We start from the raw sequence: 22,772 nt of genomic DNA, 5'->3' as shown, positions 1-22,772 counted from the left end.
GGGCTTCATGGGAGCCTATATTTTTCTCTGTGAAATGCAGCCCGGTTGCAGGGTAGAAAGGAAAACTGAGTGTCACATGTGGCCCCCTCGCAGGGGTAAGGATGGCAGCCTTGGCTTAGCCGTGGTTCCGTGAGCTCCTTGCCTGGTGAGACAACCTTCTCTGCCCTCCACCATCTGGGTGACTTACCTCTGGGTCGTCGTGAGCACTAAATGCACATGTAATGCATTAGATGCTGATGCATAGTAAAAACAACCCAAGGTATGTTATTTAGCTTTTAAAATATGTTGAAAATGTTTAATGTGTATGAGACAAAATGCTTCACATCACTTACAGTCTATTTTCTAGTAGAGGATGATACGGGTCGGTGTTAATTTTTTGGATTCTTTTTCTGTAAAAGTCTGCCATGCACAGTCTACCACGAATTTCTAAATCTGGGAGACCAACTGCTAAGATTTTAGTAGAAAACTAACATTTAGTAGAAAACAAGCCAGTGCCCTGGGCTGTATTGTCATCTTCTGGTTTCACAAACCCCCGGAGCTATGCTATTTAACATTCTTATGTCCCACGAGTCATTTATTTTTCTGGTTGGGAGAAACGGCAGAATTGCTCAAAAATTAAGCCTTTCGTGGACTTCGGCATGATGGGGAGATTAAAACTATTAAAAAACAAAACAAAACTTGTGAACAAAAGCTGCAGTGTGGGATGCATGGCCGCCCTTCAGACCTCCCTGAGTGCTTTCTGGGCCGATCCTCTGACGTACCGCCCAGGACGTGCTCACCTGATTCCAGCCTCCGCTGTCGTTCGGACAGGTGGCCTCGCTTGGCCGGCCTCCCTGGCGCTCTGGCTGGCTTTTATCTCTCGCAGCAGTTCTTGGTCTTCCCGCTTTATCTCTGCTTTTCAGTCAAGCCATCTTTTAGCTTATTTTTATCTTGTTTGGGTTCTTTACCTTTTATCTGGGCTTTAAATGAAAGATGGAGAATGGCATTATGTGGAGCGGGGGGTGGCGGAGGCCCCCGGTTTCTCTCAACTGGCAGCCTCGCTGCTTCTGGGTGGTGCTGGCGAGATCCGGATTGTACCCCAAATGTCAGCCCGGCGAAGTCCTCACCACCAGCGGGGTTTGCTCGGGCTGCCTTCCCAAGCTACCACAGCCCGGGTAAGTTCAGCAACAGAAATCTGTCGTCTCACAGTTGGGAGGCCAAGGTCAAGGCGATACTTCTGAGGCTGCGAGGGAGAATCTGTTCCAGGCGTCTCCCCAGCTGGTGGTTTCCAGGGACCGTTGGCGCTCCACGGCTAGCGGGTACTTGACCTTGATCTCTGCCTTCGCGTTCCCACGACCCCTTCCCTGTGTGCAGTCTGTGTCCCTTTCTACAAGGACACCGGTCACGTTGGATTGGAGCCCACCCTACTCCAGCGTGGCCTCTTCTTCGCTATCGGTTGCATCTGCAATGACTTTATTTCTAAATAAGGTCACGTTCTGAGATGCTGGGAGTTAGGACTTCAGTTCTTGGAGTTCTTGGAGAGGGGGTGGGACACAATTCAACCCGTAACACCCCAGACATCATTGGGGAGCATTCCAGCTCCTTACAGAAATGCCAGCTGCTGCTTCCGCTGCCTTCTGCGTTTGAGATGCTCCCCCCTCAGGAGCTGACAGGGTCAGGAGTGTGCTGTCCACGTGGCCCCCCTGAGCCTGCCGTGTTCGCGGTCAAGATCTGCCGTTGGCTGCTATTTGGGTTCTGCCTGAAGCCACTCAGCACCTCCGTTCAGCACGTCCAGCAAGACTGCGTTTTTCACTCTCCGTTTGTCACAGGCAGAGCTCTGAGGCCGGTGGTCACACTCGGGAAGGTCCAGCCTGCTGGCCCTGGTTTTGATTCTGTCCCTAGTGCATCTCCCCGCACTCCACGTCCCACAGCGGCCAAAGCACTCACTACTTCACGTTCTGAGCCTTCTCGCCGGCTTATCTTTGGAAATTTGCACGTCTATAGTTTTGCTTGCTTTCCTTTTTCTTTTTACTTATTTATTATTGAGGTATAAGTGACATATAACATTGCGGTAGTTTCGGAGGTACATGACTTGATATTTGCATAGATCGTGAAACGATCGCCTAAGTCAAAACATCCATCTCCACACATAGTTATGAACATTTTAATTTTTCCCATGATAAGAACTTTTCGGATCCACTCTGTCAGCAATCGCCCACCGATTGTGAGAGCTTTGTCCCAGGTCACTTTAGAGCACTTCCTTAGTCATGCAGTCAACATTTTATTTTGCATTTGCTCAGGACACTTTATACTTAAGAGTTTTTAGAAAAGTTCTCAGTTGGGCACAGATACGGTCTAGGCACTGTTGGGAATATGCAGTCGCTACTATTATCGCTTGTAGTTAGTGCTCCTGCAGCAGCTTAGGGCGATGCTGGCTGTTTAATTTTCAGCCCATTTTAAACATTGTAAGAACAACTTTTTCCTCATGTTTTAGAAACTGCGTAGAGACATCTGACTGAGCGGAGGCTGTTGATCTGGACTCCATCTGCACAGAGAACTGTTGACAATTGAGAGTAGCTGGGATGACCCAGGGGTGGTGAGCGGAAGGGGACATTTTCAAAGGCCAGTAGAGAAAGGGGGACCTTGGAAGGAGACAGTGGAAGAAGGTCAGAGAGGAGAGAGGACGGGCAGGAAAATTCCGTGTCTCAGAAGCCAGGGGATTTTCAGGAGGACGGGGCATCTGGGACTCAAGGTCAAGATCGTTGCGACGTCCGCAGTGCTGGAGGAAGATGGAGATGGGCAGAGTCAGAGCAGCACCCTGTTCCCTCCAGAATTTCGAGCGAACAGGTGGAAGAGAGGGGGGAGGCATCACAGGGTCAGGGGCAGGATACATCCCATGTCCAGCTGAGGAGTTGAGTGTTCCGTATTCCCATGGGTTGCCTGCCAGGGTGTCATTTGACATGTTTCTCTGCTCTTTGTAGTTAATAGTAGATTCGGAAGCTTGATCAGAGTCAGGCTGGGTTATTCTGGCAAGGCTGCCCCTTCCGAGGTGGCGTTGTAGAGACGTGAGTGTGTTTTTTGTGACTTTGCCGACACGGGCAGTTGTAGCCTGGAGCCACTAGTTCATTTACGCATTACGAATGTGATTTAAACACATTTCTCAGCCTTCGAGGTTGTACTGATGTAAATGCCCCCTCCCCCCAGACCAACATACGCATCGTATACTGACTGCCAAGTGAAATTGCAAATTAATTTTTCCTTCGAAGGATTTCAATTGACTTCTCCACTGCATGCCAAGCACTGTTCTGGGCGCTAAGGATAAAGTGGTATGTGAAAGTCTATACTGCGGTCTGGGCTCATGAAGCTTGTAGCAAAAGGCTCAGGGTTTTGCGAGGTTGGCGAGCGATGATGCAGAGCCGCTGACCTTGAGGACGATGAAGGAGGATGGGTTAGCACTTGGGGATGCGACGGGCAGTGACATGCTATGCAGGTGTACCCAGCAGTGTCTGGGGCACCCGGGGACTGAGTGGTGCTTGAAAAAGGTGAGGAGACACTGAAATAATTTTCAGAAGTGATCTATCATCGTGCCAGAAAAACCACGTACGTAGTACAGAGGATCTTGTCATGTCATCCTGCAATAAAAACTATGTGAAAACCATGCACGGAGAAAGCCGTTAGAATGGCCAAAGCCAGAACACGGACAACACCGGACACTGGCGACAGTGTGGACCTCCCACCCACCACTGATGGGGACGCGAACGGTGCAGCCACTTGGGGAGACATTTTGTCAGTTTCTTACACAACTGAACATATTCTTATTATGCAAATCGGTAATCATGCTCTTTAATATTTTCCCAAAGAATCGAAAACTTATGTCCACTCAAAAACCTGTACGAGGTTGTTTACAGCAGCTTTATTCATCATTGCCAAAATCCGAAAGCAACCAAGATGCCTCAGGAGGTGAGAAATACTATTTAGTGCTAAAAAGGGAAAAAAAAGCTATCAAATCAGGAAGAGACATGGAGGAAACGGAAATGCACGTAGTTAAGTAAAAGAAGCCAGTCCGAAAAGGCCACATTCTGTATGATTCCTACTAGACGACATTCTGGAGATGGCAAAACTGGGGGGCAGTGAAAAGCTCGGGCCAGGGCTTGCGGGGAGGGAGGGACGAAGAGGTGGCACACAGAGGACTTTTCAGGCAGCGGAAATAGTCTGTATGATGTGAGAATGATGTAGACATGTCACGATACATTTGTACGAACCCCCAGAATGCCCAGCACCAAGAATGCACTCGGAGGCCTAAATTTAACTGGTTTTCATGATTTTCGTTTATATTTTTAGGATTAAAATCGAATCAAATCTTTTTTTCCCCTCTGAACGACAACATTTGGATCCCTATGTTAAGTAGAATCGCTTTCCGAGCGTAAGCACGTCAGGATGCCAGGCTCCTCCCATGTGTGTTGGGTCTTCCCGGTCATCGTGTGGGGTCGTTTTGGATGCTTTGCAAGCGCTGAGCTGGGGGTTTGGGTGACCTGAGCAGCAGCAAGCGACATGTGAAGCGAGGCGGGGCGGCTCCTGCAGGTCTGGTCCAGGTCTGGACGCCTGTCTGACGCCTGCCGGCCATTCTGCTTCGAAAGAAAGGCCAGCGGGGCCCCTCTGTGCCCCCAGACCTGCCGGTGGATCTGGGTCCTTCCATGAGCCTGTGCTGTGACACCCCCCTGCACTGGGCTCCCGCAGGGACAGCCCGCCCGAGACCCCCAGGCCCGGCCACCCTCGTGGATTTGTCCTTGGTGCAAATGCAGACGCTCCTAGGAGAGGAAGGCGCGCCCAGGCCAGCAGCTCATGGCTTGCTCCCTGAGGTGACAGGTGAAGGAGGTTCCCGAGGTTGGAGGAGGGCGGCCCCCCCAGAAGAAAACGAAGCCCGGCACAGGCGCGGCGGCCGGAAGCCCAACCGCAGGGCGGCAGCGCAGCCGGCCGTGTTCCCAGGTGTTCCCAGGTGAACATCGGTGTTCCCGAAGTTCGTGTGCACGCGCACATCCGTCTCTCTGTCTGTCTGTCGTTCCTCTTACGTCCCTTCATTTCCCGACGCCGCGGGCCCTTATCCGATTTGGCCTTTCAGCGATACTGACCCTCATCTCTTTCTCTTCTGTCGCGCCTTCGTGTCCGGTCCTCATTTTATTCCGATGTCTCGGTTTCGTGTCCTTTCAGCTCTTATTTTCTCATTTTTTTCCATTTCTTATGGATTCCTTTTCCCTTCGCTTCTGTTTATTCCCCCCGTTCTCGTGCCGTGGGCTTGGGGCGCAGACGCAGCGTTTCCTGCTTCGGGCCTTTCATGTGGGCGAGGCGCCAACTCCGGCGAACGCTTCTGAGGTTACCTGTCGAAAGACGGGAGTGCTGTGGTTTTTCTCTTTCCAATAACTTTTTGACACATGGAGCCACTTGCTGAAGAAAAGAAGCTCGTTTTTGGTGGAGGCGAAACTAGCCGAACACAGTCGAGCTGCGTTTCCGACGGCGTTTCTCCCTCCTGTTCATCTGCGGCTTCTTTCCTCTCCTTTTCCCTCCTCTCCTGGTCTCTTTTTCATTCTTCTTTTCTTTTTTTATTGGAAATCGAGACAGCGGCTCCCAGGCCGGCCCTGAGCAAATCTGTGACACACAGAGAGGCTGGGACAGAGGCTCTGTCACGTTCCCGTACTTCTCGCCCAGGGCCCGTGTGCTTTGTGACATGTCACCCTCCTCCTTCGGCGGCGGGTCCCAGTTCCTTAGCGGCAGCAGTGAGCCCTCCAGATCCACAAGGCGGCGATGACTGCTGAATAGACTGGCGTGTTCCCCCTCCGAGCTCTCGCCATTCTGAGAAGCGATGCCTGACGTTCACTCTCTAGATCAGGTTCTTAACCAGTTGGGTCTCAGGATCCCTGTATACGCTTTTTAAAAACTGATCAAGGTACGAACATCTCACGTGAGCTCTACACTCTCAGCAGGTCGTGAAGTTTGCAAACAGCGTGACCGTCGACGGGCGCCGTGCTGCACGGCAGGTCTCTAGAACTTACTCCTCTGTCATAACTGGAGTTTTACCCCCCTGGTTCGTAATCCCACATTGCTCCCTTCCCTCGGACGCTGGCGACCACTGTGCTATCCTTCGCTTCTGTGAGATGGACTGTTTCAGATTCCACATATAAATGAAATCACGCAGTATTTGTCCTTCTGTGTCTGGCTCATTTCACTTGGCAGATTGTCCCCTAGGTTCATTCATGGTGTCGTAGACGGTAGGATTCCTTATTTTTTAAGGCTGGATAATATTCCATTGTAATATATGCCGTGTTTTCTTTATCCGTCCACCCACGGGTGGACACTAAAGTTGCTCCCAGGTCTTGGCTCTTGTGAGTAGTTCTGCCGTGAACACAGGAGCGCTGAGAGCTCTGAGACCCTGGTTGCAGTTCTATCGGATGAATACCCAGAAGTGAGGTCACTGGGTCAGATGGTGGTTTCTGAGGAACCGCCATGCCGTTTGCCATAGAGGCAGCATTTTACACTCTGATTTCTCCACATCCTCGCCAACAACTGTCTTTTTTTTTTTTTTTTGAGTAATAGTCATCCTAACAGGTGTGAGGTGACATCTCACTGTGGTTTTGATTTGCATTTCCCTGATGATTAACGACATCGAGTAACTTCTCATATATTTCTTGGCCATTTGTATGCCTTTAGAGAAATGTCTATTCAAGTCTTTAGCCCATTTTTTAAACCGAGCAATTAGTTGTGTTTTTTTTTTTTTATTGAGTTATAGGAACTCCTTATATATTTTTAGATATTAACCATGATCAGGTAGATAGTGTTCGAATATTTTCTACCATTCTATAAATTGCCTCTTCTTGCGCTGGATTGTTTGCTTGGCTGTACAGAGGCATTTCAGTTGGATGGAATTCCACTTGTTTACATTTGTCTGTTGTTGCCTGTGCTTTTGGTGTGATGTCCAAAGTATCGTGGCCAAAGCCAATGTCATGAAACTTTCTATTATGTTTTCTTCGGGAGATTTTACAGTTTCAGGTCTTACCTTTAAGTCTTTCATTCATTTTGAGTTGATTTTTATATATGGTGTAACGTAAGGGTCCAGTTTCATTCTTTTGCAATGTCTATTTGCAGTTTTTCCAACATTTGTTGAGGAGACTGTCTTTTTCTCGTTGTGTATTCTTGGTACTCTTGTCGAAGATCAGTTGACCATATACATGCGGATTTATTTCTGAGCTTTCTATTCTCTGCCATTAGTCTATATTTCTGTCTTGTTCTCAGTACCATACTATTTTAATTATTGTAGCTTTGTAGTATAGTAAAATCAGGACAAGTAATGCCTCTAGCTCTGTTTTTCTTTTTCAAGATCGTTTTGGCTTTTTGTGGTCTTTTCTGGTTCCACTGAATTTTAAAATTATTCTTTCCCTTTATTCTCTTAAAAATGACTGAGGACCCTATAGAGTTTTTGTTTATGTGGGTTATAGCTATCAATATTTTGCATATTAGAAATTAAAATTGAGCACAATTTAAAAGACCAGAATTTACAAGCACATATCTTAGCCATCAGAGACTCTGCAAATGTCTACTATATATTCTTATGGGATAAGAGTGAATTTCTAAGAATATATCTATCCTTGTAGAATAAGAGTTAAAAAGGTAAATTACATCTTAATCTAAATTAAATATAAATCATATAAATAAAATTGGTTTGACCTTGCAGATCTAAGAGAGACATGAGGGTCCCCTGGGGTCCTTAGCCCACACTATAAGAACTGCTGATTTAGATATCTGATGATCGTGTTCTGAGTGCTGTCTGCTGGGTATTCCAGCTATGGTGATGGGAAGGTAGGAAAACCTTGGAGGACTTTCTTGGCACGCAGGCATTCGTAGAACACATGGATCCCCACTTTATGTGTAAGACAACCCAACCCATACATCTGAAAGATGAGTTTATGTGTGTATTCAAGGAAAATGATTAATATCAAAGTCGGTATGGTGGCGGTCTAGGTGTTTGACGCACAGTCAATGCGTGAGTCATCAGCCAGCATCACTGCAGAGAGGTCTTGTGAAATCCTCTTGATGTGATCACTGCCGAGAAAAGCATGAGGACCAGGGGTTGCGATGATGTTTCTTGTTATATGGTTAACCAAGTAAAACTTAAGAGAAAAACGTGTGAACATATTCTCTTAAAAGCCTTTTGCTTACAAAAATATGGCATAAAGATATCATTTACAATCAAACAAAACTATGTTAAATAACATCACCAATCACTTTTGGTAGAATTTTCTGGGTAGCTTCTACCGTCGCATTGAAAACTGTGAGGACAGAAGTGTGATCATCCGTTGTGTCTTCTTTTCAGAGAGTTTTGAGGTAGCTGTCTCATCGAATAGCCACGTGGTCTCAGAATCCGGAAAAAATGTCACTCTCACATGTGAGCTTCCAATGAAGCGGCCACTGCAGCAAGTGACCTGGGAAAAGATCCAGTCCCATCAGATCGACCGCTTAACTAGCTGCAACTTGTCCCAAGGAAGGGGTCACACCTCGAAGTACCGAAGACAGGTCCTGAGCAACTGCAGCCAGTGGGTGACAAGGGCCTTCATCACCCTGCCGCACGTCACGGCCCGGGACGCGGGACTGTACCGCTGTTCCTCCAAGGCCAGCTCAGGAGACAACGAGACTTTCGTGATCAGGTTGGCCGTGACCGATGGTGAGTAGGTGACAGATGTCCAAGCGTCAAAAACGGAAGAAGCCAGCCGCTGTGGGTTGGTTCCTTTTGTCTTTTTCATGATTCTGTGGTTCAAAAATATTTTTAATGCTTAGATTCAGTTATCGAGTGTGAGTATTTAGTATTTGTTTATCTTGTTCATCCATTGATCACGGACTTAAAAATAATAGATCTTTCCCACTTTCACGATCTGCCACATTTTCTTAAAAAATTCAGCGAGTCTGAAAAAGACATGCCATCAACAGCCGATCCGTTTCATCTGTGTAACTCTTATTTTTCAATTACATTAGAACTTTCGATGGTGGTGACTAGGTTTTAGCATCTTCACGGGTCCTCGGCAATAACAGGATGGCACTATTTGCTGAATGACTGTTGAGTGGAGTGGAATTCCATAGACGCTTGACGATGTGGCCGCTCCTTTGCCAGGTCAGAGCTTTGAGTCCCTCAGCTGTTTTCAGAGTTGGGAGCAGAAGCACGCTGGCCTTGAAGCTCTCGAAGCTGCTCTTTGGGGCTTCTCAGCTCAGCAGGCTCCTCCCCAGGCCCGTCCTAATTCTGTATTAGTGGTTCGTCTCCTGTGTCACGATGAAGCCCTAGACTGCTTGAGACGCTGGCCCCGCAAAACCTGTGTGAGCGTAAGAAAAAGTGATTTTTCGCTTACGAAGTGCAAATGCAGAGAGGCCTTGCGGGAGTGGGTACGGAGGCCCGCGGTACGGTGAGTGGGAGGGAGAAAGGCCCTCCTGAATCGGCCTCTGGCTCTTCTCTCACTGCACAAGGCCATGCCGGAGGAAACAGTTATTCTTGCTGGTGACAGAAATTTCACTTGATTCTCCCTCCCTCCCTCCCTCCCATCTTCCGTTCCCCCTGCCTTTCACACGCTTCCAGCCGGCTCGTGTGCCTTGGCTTGTGTGGATTTTAGAACCAAGCCTTCCTCAGATTCGTCTGTCCCTTCATGGACCGCGTAGGCTGCAGACTGGTGTTTCTTCCTGTATGTGAACTTTAAGTCTTAAAGCTTTTGTGTTCTACGCAATGTTCTACGCAATGGCCTCCACCGCCGCGGCTGCTGTAACCGTAGCTGTGCGCTAAGGAGACTGTTTGCTGGAGCATATTTGTTTCTCATGCCGTCACCTTGGACCACACTGAGCCTTTTGTTTCTCTGAATGACAGTGGAGCTATGGGTGAGACATACATTAGAACTCGATTTAAAAAAAAAGTGTCAATGGACTCTTTAGGGGAGAAAAACAAACAGAGATTCTTTATTTTAAATGTTGACTCCATTCCTTCAGACATATATAGACTCTATTTCTTACCTAAAAATAACCTTACGTTACCGAAGTTTTCAAAGCTGGCCAGGAGATAGAAAGAATAAAAACAGTCACCAGTCTTCTCTGAGAAACCGAGGCAAGAAAAAGTTCTATTCAGAAAAATGTCATAAAGAACCATTTTCAAACATATATGAAATAAGATCTTGTTCATTAAATGTTGAAGAAGTGATTATAAACCTCTTAAATCATAGAGAAAGGGAGATGATGGATTTTTAGGAGGTATAGATGTTTAGTTCTTACTAATAAAAATGTCTTTTTCTTGTCCAAACATGACTGAGTTTCCTACACAAAACTATTTATTTTCTTTGTACAGAGGGCACAAACAATGTTGAAAAGGAAAGTGACTAAATGTAATGGTCAGTATTATTAGTGTCCACGTGTTTTGAACACACACTAAATGTCTTTTTGACATTCAAATTCACAGGTTGAAAGAACATCATCTGAGCCTGTTAGGAATGCATTATAACTGACAGATGACAGCTGTTCGCTGTATGGTTAGGTTTAATTCTCTTTTTAAAAAACTATAAGTAAAGACTGAATATTTAAAAAAATCAGATGGAAAGCAAAAATAGATCAGTTGCATTTTCTCTGGTTCTGTTTGATTATTTCAGGTCTTAAGGCTGTTTGGTCAAAAATCGATGTAGAGATTAAAGCCGAGAGACACAGCTATAAGATGTGGAGCGGATTTAATTTATTTCAGCTGTCAAGGGAAAGGTGCTTATGACACAACTTTTATAAACTGCCACGCATCCTTTTGTGAGCTCCATCAACTTCTTTCGTGGTACCCAAAAGAGAGATTTTCAGTATTCTCCTATTCTACAGACACACACACACACACACACACACAGGGGCCCTTGCCCTGACATGTGTCTGCCTGCGTTCATCTTCAGACAAGTCCCGGGGACTCAGAGGTCACCCAAAAGATGACACGATGTCAGCTAATATGTCATAGACAGGCCTTGATGTATTTTGAACAGAGAGAGAAAGTGGCAGAAGCATGAGGTGGACCCACATTTACTATTGACTTTCTTTGCTCAATGGAAAGAAATGCTCGTCTCCCGTCCTTTGCACTCAGGGATGGGACAGGACGAAGTAGTTCCAGGCTGACTTTTCTGAATTTGAAACTCGTCTCGGCTACTGGGGCAAGGCACAGGGGAAAAACGTGTGCGTGCTGACAGCGACCAAAATTATTCTTGGCCTTTAATGTCATTAATCACGAGAAAGGTATTTTAGCTTCCTCCAAAGAATCTGTGAAGTCTTTTAACATTAACAAAAGGATGTTCAAGCTACTCTCGTTTCAAACTACTTCATTTATTGATGATTAAAAAGAGCCCACTCCAGACGGACAATTTTCAAACGGTGGCCCCTCTGGGCAGACAAATCAGAGAAAGGTGCTCTTTGCTCTGGGCCGCTGCAGACCCACGCTGGCGCACAGGCCTGCTGATGGGCGAGGCCCCCACCCACCTCCGGGGCATAAAGCAGGACGAGGGGAGGGAGTCGGTGTTAGTGCTTGCCACACTTTGGCAGTCACTCACACATTCCTGTTTTTTCTTTTTCTTCACCAGCCTGCTAATTTTCACCACATCTACTGTAATCCCTCACCATTTTCAAGACTTGTCTACCTGAGCCCACACCGTGTCCCTGCCATTAAATCGTGAAGCATCTTGAATTTCTCAGACGTTTAAAAGTTGGCAATCTATACCCCCGAGTCATTAAATAAGTGCATCTGTCTGCAGTTCTCCGGACACCTCTATCAGAAATTATTTGAGATTAGGGATTATGGCATCTCTGCTCAGAGCCGTCAAAGTGTCTTTCCAGAATATGCTCAGAAATATTCCTGACTGATTCTCTGCACGTTGCCTTTTCAGTGTATTCCCACAGGGACTGCGCCCATTGGTTTTCTGTTTTCTAGCTACGTCACGTCTAGATTTTCTTCACCAGCACTTAGCATTTGAAGCTTAGTGAGCGCTAATCAAAGAAACCTGGGCTCTCAGAAGGTTAACTGCAATGTTTGGGGAGAAAATTTTCATGCTCTTGGCTTACATTTATATCTTTCAAAAAAAAAGTCTATTCCCTTTTTAACTTTATTTTTCTTATTTGGCATAATTTACGTAAACGGTGCCTCGTTGCTAGTTGTCAGACCAGGAGGGTGGGGTTTGTAAATGAAGGTTACGGAAGGATTTACTAGGAATCCTCGGGGCCAGAGCTGAGAGAATAGCCTTATATATTTTTTCCGTGAGGCACAGGGTTCATTAATCAGAACCTTTCCAGGAATTTCTAAGACGTGTGAATATTGTAGGCGCGGGGGTGTCTGAGCTGATATGCACGGGGCTGCCACATATGATGAACCTCAGCTTCCATTATCTCCACCTACAGAGAAAATAATGTCCATGACATTTCATTTATCCGATAGAACCACAGGGCCAGAATCCCAGGTGTCACTGCTTGCAAGTCCAATTGCCTCTAATGTAACGGATCAACTACAATTTTCAGCCCAGGTTAGTTATGTTTTTAAAATTCTGGATGACAACCAAGTATCCAGATGAAACACAGTGTTTCCAACATCAGATTGAGTTGATTCTTCAATCATGGCCTGTTATGTCACTGTATCTTTACAGTCCCCTCTGCCCAAATACGTTCTTTTAGGAGACACGGCATTAAAAAAAAAAAATGTGAGCAGCCAGTTTGTTTTGTAAACCCCAGATATCGATTTATTCATCTTTTCCTAATGCACAAAATCCCGGAGTGTCTGACAGCGACCAAACTGGCTGCAGTTTCTTGCACGCATACCATACTTGTATAGATATACGAGGTATTGAATTGAGTGATGAGAAGTTAATATCAGAAAGAAGGAAAGAGGTGGCGGTAAATCGGTCGGATGACGGTCTTACGCACATTGCGACGGTGGAGGTTCGTGGTGGTAGAAAGCCGTTAATCTTAGTTAGCGCTTTTCATTAACCAAATCTTTGGCGTCGGTCTGAGTTTCAAACCATCTTCATGAAGTTTTCCTCCCTTAAGAGCTTGGAGCACAGGTAGGGGTTCAAATTCAGACAAATGGACTGATTTTCTTCCCACTGAGAACCCATGGCCACGCACGTGCATTCGAGAGAGCAGCCCAGTTTATTCTCTTTTGAATGCGTGGGGTTTGCACTTTAAAGCATCTGGGAGCAGTGAACCGCCAGAGCCTTATTAGGAACCGAACGTAGATGATCGTGTGACATTTTCCCTAAAGCCAAGTAGAAAATAACTCCCAATTTAAAAAAATTAGTTCTTCATATAGGAGATTAATGGCATTTCATTCTTAATAGCAATTCTAATTTTAAGTATTTCAATTCAATTAGTCAGCATCTTCCCACTTCGACTGAAGTATTTCAATCATGTACTCACCTGAATCTTGGCAAATATTCAAAGGTGACCTACTGGGTTTGCAGAAGACTGTTATTTAAAAGGACAGGAAGTGAAGAATAAACATAGATATGTCATTGGTAGAGATGTAGCTTTGGACCGTAATTTGTATCTTAAAGTTATTTACACATACAGAAAAACGCTTGCTTGCAAAGTATAATTATTGTTCTGATGTTAACCTGCTTTCCATTATTTTTTTTGTTTTTTGTTTTGTTTGTTTTTGTGTGTGTGTGTGTGTCTTATATAGAACACTGAGATAAAATCTTCAATCTTTTTAATTTGCGTGTGGGTATATGTGTGAATTCAGATATCTGTGAACATTCGTTGGGAGGAGCAAGGAGCTTGTTATTCAATCTGCCGTATGGTAAACATTCGATAAATACATGTGACCGCGTGGGCAATTTTACACTCACAGGAAACACACACGCACATGCCAGATCTTAAATGCTTGAATCGAAACGGATTGTTTTGCTTTTACGTCGACTACTGTCTTCTCTTCCTGACCATTACTCATGTCATCATTACAACAACTCTGTTATCATTATATAAATTTCATGGATGAGGAAAGTAAGGCGTGGAGAGAATATGTTATTCAAGATTTCGTAGCTTGTAGGGAGAGGATGGACTGGCTTCAGAGTTCTTGCTTTTCACTGGTCGCTGTATTCCTGCTCCAAGTGGCAGAAAAAAAATCATTACTCTCACTAGAGGTGAGTCACAGGAGGAGCTGGCTGCTGCAGAGGTCCGATGCCTGTGTCCTTCTTTTTAGGATGTTTTTAGGAAGTATAACGGGTTTCAAACTGAACCGACACATAGAGCAAGTGTAGACAAAGGAGTGGAGTTTGGGATCCCAGTCTTTTCTTTCAACTCAGCGTGCTTAAGCTTATTCAGGTCGTCACAGGTGCTGTCTGGGGGTTCTCCACGGACTTGTCCCCTCTTCTTGGGTTTGTGGAGCCACGTGAGGGAGGGTTCCCACACAGTCTTTTGGGAAAAGTCAGGCAGCACGCGTCAGGGTCTGGAGGGGACCGCTGGTGGCTGATGAGGTCAGGCCCACACCAGGACCCACGGGGGGCGGGTCCTTAGGAGTAAGTAGCCTCTGGACAAAGGAGAATCAAGGTTCCTGCTGGCGAGAACTGGTCCTGGCTCAACTCTCACATGTCCTCTTGGCTCCGTGAAGCACTTGTCCCCAAGGTCTTTGCCAGATCTGCTCACAAGACTTTCCCCTCGTGGGAAAGCCCGCTCCCCCTAGCCACTTCCTGGGGGTCAGCCCGGAGTTCCCGGGCAAACTTTCCCTCCGTCTTCAGCCCTCCTGCCTCCTCCTCCCTCTCAGGTCCTGCTCACCCCCTTGGTGACCGAACACCACTGACCCCAGAGCTGCAGTGATCAGCCATCAGGAGTCTAGTTTCTCCTCCCTCGGGGACTGCGAGGGCTTAACCTCCAAAATCCCCTAAGAGAAAACAAAAGTTTATTTTCTATATTAAAAATTTCAGAGTAGTTAGAGTCTCTCATGTTTATGGACCTTTATAGTGAACAACTAAATACGTAAAATATGTAATGATGTGTTAGGCCTCCCTGTGTTTTAGTTCACGTGGAAAACGTTTCTCTTGATTTCAGCCAAGCACCTGAAAAGCGTCCTGTTATCTCCTCGTGGATAAACACTGAAACAGAGAGTTGCCCCTGGTTAAGTGACGGTGATGAGCACAATGTGTTGGGGAATTATAATTAGAAACGGAATCTCCTCCCTACCCAGAAAACCGCTCCACAAAGGTAGAAAAGAAAGAAAACGATTTTATTATCGCATACACATTAAACCAAGATGGTGACACGGGTCGCAGGCGATCTAAGAGACTGTGAGGGCAGAAAGAAGCTCACCTTTTGAAGAGCCCAGCAGATGTAACCCCCTACATGCATGTTCTCAGGTAAACAATAGCTCGTCCTCAAGGAGAGGACATGACAGCACCAGTGGTCATACACAATTCATCCTAAATTCACCTGGCAATTGGGGCAACCGTCACTGTTAGTTAAGTGGCTTTATCCAAACAAACAAACAAACAAACAAACAGAAAGAACTGCTTACGTCTTTACTCCAGGAGGTAGTTTGGTATAAACAAACAAACAAACAAACAAACAAACAGAAAGAACTTCTTACGTCTTTACTCCAGGAGATAGTTTGGTAGCTCGGAGGTAGTTTTGCGCCTGTCGAAGTTAGGCTCCTCCCCTCCCATGGAACTGGGAGATGAGGTGCTTTCTTCCTTGACGATCTCTCAAAGGGATGGCTTTCACTTATTAGGGCAAAAAGGATACAGAGCAAAATCAGGAAACAGAAAAGGAGCGTGTGGGGCAAAGTCAGAAAGATCGACAAAGTCCCAGGAGGAAAACACTTTGGGCATAAACCGCATTGTTTGTGCAAACAGTTGAGACACAGTAAACCACCCTAGCAGTTAGGGCGTGGTGGGAACTGTTTGTGCAAACAGTTGAGACACAGTAAACCACCCTAGCAGTTAGGGCGTGGTGCTGAATGTTCTATTAGCTATTCACCCAAAATCCAGGTTCCCACACACGAGCGAAAAGGCAACCTTGCAGGCCTTTCTAAGGACAGCAGTGTCCGGCTCGCCATGTTCACCCTTCTGCACGCCGATTCACCAAGGAGGTGAGCAAGATATGTGTGGTCTCGACTTCCTGGCTTAGGATGCGTAAATACAGTCTCCTTTAAATAATACGTGTTTATGAAAATTGAATATGTGCCCAAGAAATATAACATAAGACTAAGAAATACTTGGGTAAAAAGTGAGACATCTAATATAGCGGAGTCAGCCATTCCCATGCCTCATACTGCCACCCGCCCACTGCTGTAGAGCACGACAGCCCACAGTAGGGCATCAGGCTCACGCCGCCGCCAGAAAATGTGGCTAGCGCGGTCACTCTACATTGCGTAGGAAAACTGTGCAGGCCGTCTTAGGCTACGTTTCCCAACTGATATAGGATTTTAAGTGCTTAAGTTATTTGAGGCAACTATTCCCTATCAAGAGAGGCAAACCCACGGCGGCAAAATTTGTACATTGGGTTGGAAGCTCGCTTCCCTCATTGGCTGGCTCCGGGAACATTTTTTAGATTCTCCGTGCCTTATGTTTTTCTGTTAAATCTGATAATACTTTCCTTTTGAGGACGGTTAGTTATTAGCTATTCACTCAGAAGAAATATTAGAGGTTGGTGTCATGGTCCTTTAATTCTCTGAAAATAATTTATTCCCCAGGACCTTCTTGCTATAAAACAGGGAAAGGTTTCTGAAATACAAAGGGTAGAAAATTGATTTGCACAAGGAAAGTTGACCTTTGGAATACGATCACCATACCAATATCCACTTGCTGCATATTTCAGGCAGACAGGAAAAGTCAATCAGCTTCAGGCTGTCATTACCCCCGGCGGTCCTCCAAAGCTACACTTATTTTATACGTGTTTCTCAACACTACCTCTGTCTTCCTCCTGAAGGTGAGCAGGACAAGCACCCTCTGTTGGGTGTGACTGGTTCAACGTGAAATTTCAACATGAGAAGAACGGAAATGAGTTATTCATTTGACCCTAAGTTTGAACGTATGTATACAGAATATAAATAGATTGTTATAATTTATAGATTACATGGTGCTTAAACACACAAAGCACCGCTGTATGTTTTACCGAAGGCCCATAGACACTCTCGGGGTTGATTTTATCGCCATTTTGCAGATGCCACAAAAGAAGGGTCTGGGAGAACAAGTATCTTATGCTAAGATCTTCCAGGGAAGAGGAATTAGAAGACAGAACCAGGCCCTAAGAACTCTCTCTTCAATCTGTTTCTTTTGCCCCCCGGTAAATCAATGTCTAATGTGGAATGAAGGGTGGACGTCTGCGTGGTATAGTAAGTCGAAAGTTGAAATCTACCCGACAATGCCGGGCCTGTCAGCTCACACGTCTCTACCCTGTGGGAGATCAGACACTGTGTATATTCTGTGTACACATAGGATGAAATCTAACGTTCCTGCTTCTCTTTTTAATGAGGCGAAAAAGTAAGAATGACTTCGGCCGATATCTGCCATGACCTATCCAGAGCTGGCTAGAGGGCTGGCTCTGGGAGTTTAACCTCGTGTATTTTTTAGTCCAGATATATAGGTTCTGAGTGACAGCACTCACTAACTCAACCCCACCGTGTCTTCACTCCGCAACCCCACCCCAAACTCTAATAATGGATAAGCAATAGACACTAATGCCTGCTTTTGCCCAGCTGGCTCTGACAGAAGGACCTGGCAGTGTTTCTAAGGGTTTATAACTCAGCCATAAATACTTGTCACTGGAGGGTTGCAATCCTGGAGTAGGTTATTCATTTATATATCTCACTGACAAATAGTTTTAATGTATTTATCTTCTTTGATGTGGGGGGAAAATAATGGCTTTATGGTTCAAGACACGTTTGTCCTCCTATGAATCAACACAGTGTTGGGCTCGGAGTGAAAAAAAAAATCAGCAAAAAAGTGGCTGCTGAGAATAGACAATAATTCTTCCTTTAAGAGAGGGGCTTGAGGGCCTACATCATGCACCCTAAGATCTATCAGCAGAACATAGGAAAAAGTGAATGTTATGACGATCGCTTAATCCCCTAGAGCATCCGTCCCCATCTGCTCTTCCTTTCTCCTGTTGGGCCATCCAGCGCCCAACGAGTCGTGTAAGCACTGCTGGTTCACGTTAACGCAGAGCTGGCCGGAGATGGTCTGGCTGCCCAATGTTCTAGGTTGTACTGTCTCTGGCGTGCGGTTGACGCTCAACCTGACACCAATGCGTTTACCCTTATTTCTTATGGAAAATGCTTTGTTCCAGGTGTGGGTTAAAGCACCCAGGAACTTTCAAAACAATGTGAGCTCCTTAAATCAGGTATCGTTACATAATGAGGAAATATCTGTTTGGTCTCAGCCCCCGGCTTCCTGTCATGGGGCTTCTACACCCTTGTCATTTCTTGAGGGATGGGACACTAGGAGCGACTTTTGCTGTATATATATGGTCTTAGTCCCTAGTTCCTGACACACAGGCTTCTAAGACCCTTCAAGCTACTCCAGAGTCCGGTGTCTTTCCGTATGTTAATGAGGTGACTAGTGGCAGAGAGCCTCAGGATGGCGGCTGGTTGCCAGAGGAAAGTACTAAGTGGTTAAGGGTTTGGAACTTTCAACCCCATCCCCTGACTTGTAGGGGGAAGGGACAGGAGCCTGGGATTAAACTAATCGCCAACAACAAATGACATAACCAATTGTGCCCATGTAATGGAACCCCCACAAAACCCCTAAATGATGGGGCTCAGAGAACTGCCCGGCTGGTGACCACAGCAGGTGTTGGGAGGGTGGCACACCCACAGAGGGCGTGGAAGCTCCATGTCCCGCCCCCCACTCACACACTCACAGACACACACTCGCACACTCACACACACACACTCTCATACACTCACACACACACTCATGCACTCACACACTCACACTAACTTGCCTTCTGCGTCTCTTCCATTTGGCTATTCCTGAGCTGAACTTTTGTAATAAACCAGTCATAGCACAGTTCCCCGAATTCTGTGAGCTGGTACAGCCCATTATCGAACCTGAGGCTGGGGTCGTGGGGACCTCCGATTTATATCAGGTTGGTCAGAAGCAGGGGAGCCCTGGACTTGTGACTGGAGTCTGTATCGGGTGGGGACGGGGGGTAGTGTCGTGGGACCCAGCCTTTCACCCGGGGCGCCTGGGCCCAGTTGGGGAAAGTTAGGGTCAGCAGAGTGCTGAGGGGAGAAACAGTTTTCCTGTAGTTGGGGTTTTCACTTTAGGTGCTGAGTTCGTTTTCACTCACCACTTCCTCTGTAATGCCAGGTCTACAGTATGCCTTGAAAAACTGTGCGTTAAAAGATGCATGGAGAAACAGACTGACTTCAGCAGGTCCAACGTTACTAGAAGAGGTTTGAAAGAGGTGCCATATTTCACATCGAAGAATGCACTGGAAATTCGGATTTATAGTTGAGCAGTGTGAAATGAATGCTCCTACTGCTCAGTGGTTTCTACTTCTCAACTCACGTAATTGAGAACTTAATAAAGAATGTCATCGTAAGGGTTCTGTGTATACGTCCACAGAGTAGCTCTCTACACCCTGCACTTTAAAAATAACCACTAAAATCTGGCAGATTACCCTGTTTAAAGCATTTTTTTCTTTTTATTTTTAATAAAAGCAATACATCATTTAGACAGATTGGAAAATACCAAAAAGCCTAAAGAAACAGTTGCTTTTAATTCTACTCCCTCAAGATCATCGCTTTATAATTCTGGCATGTCGCCTCGCAGGCTTGCCCCGCTGTAAGTTCTGTCCTTGAGTGAGATATTATAGCGTGTGCGATCGTGAATTCTGGTTTTGAAATTTTACTTAACTTCAGATCTACAGCCAGCAGCTTTTCATTTCGTTGGAATTGTTTAGACACAGAATTCTGTTGTCTAGCGCAGTGATTTTCAAAGAGTGGACCCCGGACCACCATTATATGCATCACACGAGAGCTGCAAATTCTGGGGCCCACCGGATGAGAAATTCTGAGGGTGGGCTCAGTAACCTGTGCTTCGACAGACCCCCAGGTGATTCTGGTGCAAATTCAGTTTGATAGCCCCAGCTGCTGCGTCCTACTAGTTAGTCTACTATTGGGAAATAAGGGTTTTCTTTTTTTGCTGTTATAAATGTTATTCATTTCTGAGTATTTCTTTAGAATAAAGTAATTAATCACATGTGTAAACACCTAGCGAAAGAGTATGACACGCAGATGATTTCTTTCTCCTTTGCAGATTGTAGCAGTTTTTTCTCCCCAAATAAAGCTCGAGATCATCTCTCTCACCAGTCTTTCTTATATTTAAACTTGTTCTTTAAGTGCTTTTTGTTAATAAGTTGTTTGAATCTCTCTTATTGTCCCCGTAGCTTCTTTTTAATAGCAAGGGTATGTTAAAGCTACTGACCAACTTTTTGTTCATCTCTGTGTGTCATTTCTAATAATTTAGCCCACAGTTATTTTTCATTTGGACCTGGTCAATCTTGTGTATTTATTTATTTTTATAAATTGGAAGTCGTTTCTCATTCCAGAGATTAAATAATATTTATTTATATTTTTTCTAATGTTTACAGGAAAAAAATTTAGATTTCTAGTCCACTCAGATTTTATTTTTACTGAAATAAAGATCTAAATAGCATTTAAAAAAGTACTTAGAGTTTTCTCAGAATACTCTCAATGCGTTTTTTATCATCATGTTTATTTTCTCATTACGATTGCCTGTTTGATTTAACCTTAGCATCTACTATATTCAAATTATTTCGATATAGCAAATACGGTCCTTTTCCGTCCTGTGTTATAATGCAAAAATAATTTCAAGTTTTTCGTTTATTTATATTTTATAAGGTGCCAAGGACTTTAAAAAGTTAATCTCTCATTTGATGGAGAGACAGTTCGTTGTTCCTTTGGTCACGGCGATTCCATATATTTTGGTTCTGAATAAATTTCACTTTCCCTCTTCCTGTCTTATTTGACAAAAGCCCTTCTTAGGTTCTGTGTACAAAGTCTTTAAAGCACTGATACATTTTTCTACTTTTATTCGCCTTATAGGTCGAACATGTTTAAAAAACGTTTGTTATTTGGCTTAGTTTCTCTTTGCAGTCATGCTTACGGAAGAATGAGTGGAGGTTGCCTTCGAGCTCTTATCGTAAAAAAAAATCGCAGCTAAGTAGTGAATCAGGAAGGATGACATAATCTGTAAGATCGATAACAATCCAGTGACAAGTGTGATCTCCAGGTTGCCCGGGAATCGTGGTACAAGGTGGCACTTCCGTCTCACGAGGGAGGGAGGTCGTGCTGGTCTCTGCCATGGCCTGTTCCCTTGAGGGAAGGCTGGCATGTTTTCTGTCCCGAAGACAGACGGCAGGAAAGACAGCTCCTGGGTTTCAAGTTCAATCCCATTCCCGTCGACAGCACGTATCGACGGAGTCTCTTCCGGAAAGGGGCAGCTCTGTGGGTGGCGGTGGGTGAGGCGTGCCAGGCGCAGGAGGGCACCTTAAAGATGAAACGGCCTCTGACTTCCTTGGGGTCCCGCGTCAGGGGCGACGCCGCCCTAGCAGTTCATTGCTCTTTTGAATGTTGCCTCGTTAGATCCTTACCACAATCCCGTGACGTAATTGGAACTGGTGTCATTGTCACCAGTTGACAGGTGACAGTGAAGGTCGGCATGCAGAGCAGGTCAAGGAATTTGCCGGAGGTCAGACACCTAGATAACGAAAGACCCGCCATGAGAACTTCAGGTTCCTGGACTAAAATTCTTTCCAAGCAAGCACCGAGTTGGAGGAACATGTTTTCCCTGATTAATTTTTATTATTTACCCCATTCGAGTGGGAACTATTTCTTAAACACCAGTTACACGCTGTCGTGTGTTGAATGTACTCACTATATCCAAATTTATTTATATACTGTTTTGGTAGTTTTTTTTTTTCTATGAAAGGTTTTATGTATGTGATCGGGAGCTCGTTAGAATGAAGTGACATCTGTCTCGAAGACACGTTCTTTCTGCCCTTCTTAAGGTGTCGAACCCAATCACAAGAATCAAGGACCTAACACAAATCTGTGAGGAGTCAGAAACACTTAGGAGATGCAGAAAGAAAAAATACCTTTTTCCTTTGCCTCATCCCATTTTTTACTGGATTCATTGTTTGTTTGAAAGCGTTTCCTCTGTGATGATTGATGTACACTGTTCTCATCCTCTGCCTTCTTTTTTTTTTTTTTTTTTCCTGGCTTTAGCTGAATTCCTAATTCTTGCTGTAATTTCTTTTTTCTCCTAGGTAAGACTGATAACCAATACATCCACTTCATGGCCGGAGGGACGGTATTATTGTTGCTGTTTGTTATCATAATTGCCACCATCATTGTTCTTTATAACAGGTGAGCACTGCATCTCCTTCCGAATCTTGTTTACCCTGAGTAATTCTGATATAAGAGGTTCTCTGTTATTAATAACGCAGTCGTTGGTCAAGCTGTCTTGGCACTCACATACATTTTTTGAGTGCTGTTCTTACACAAAGGAGAGGTAGTCCAGTAATATTGGAGGCGAAAGCTAGGGGAGTTCGTGTAAGAATTAGTGGGAGCTGGCCGGCTGCAGCCATGTTAACAAAGTTTTTATACTTCAGGCATCAAGTGCCCGATGCCTCTGCTGTCTCTCCTACCCTATCTAGCTTCCTTTTCCTTTAGGAAAAAGGCTGTCGGGTGAGAGGGCGGGGTGTGTGTTTATGTGGTGTGTGTGTGTGTGTGTGTGTGTGTGTGTGTGTGA

At 45.3% G+C, this 22,772-nt stretch overlaps 1 protein-coding gene across 1 annotated transcript in view; it reads left to right on the top strand.

Moving 5' to 3' along the window:
* Positions 1–22,772, top strand: part of CD226 (CD226 molecule) — a 61,262-nt gene that overhangs the window by 32,144 nt on the left and 6,346 nt on the right. Inside the window, exons 4-5 of the mRNA XM_006913733.1 lie at positions 8,342–8,689; positions 22,288–22,387. Of these exons, the coding sequence (XP_006913795.1) occupies positions 8,342–8,689; positions 22,288–22,387 (448 nt within the window). The remainder of the gene's footprint in view (positions 1–8,341; positions 8,690–22,287; positions 22,388–22,772) is intronic.

This window comes from Pteropus alecto, unplaced genomic scaffold, assembly GCF_000325575.1.
Source record: "Pteropus alecto unplaced genomic scaffold, ASM32557v1 scaffold14, whole genome shotgun sequence".
In the NCBI taxonomy this organism is placed as follows: domain Eukaryota; kingdom Metazoa; phylum Chordata; class Mammalia; order Chiroptera; family Pteropodidae; genus Pteropus; species Pteropus alecto.
Note: the sequence above shows the minus strand (reverse complement) of the source record. Positions and strands in the feature narration are given on the sequence as shown.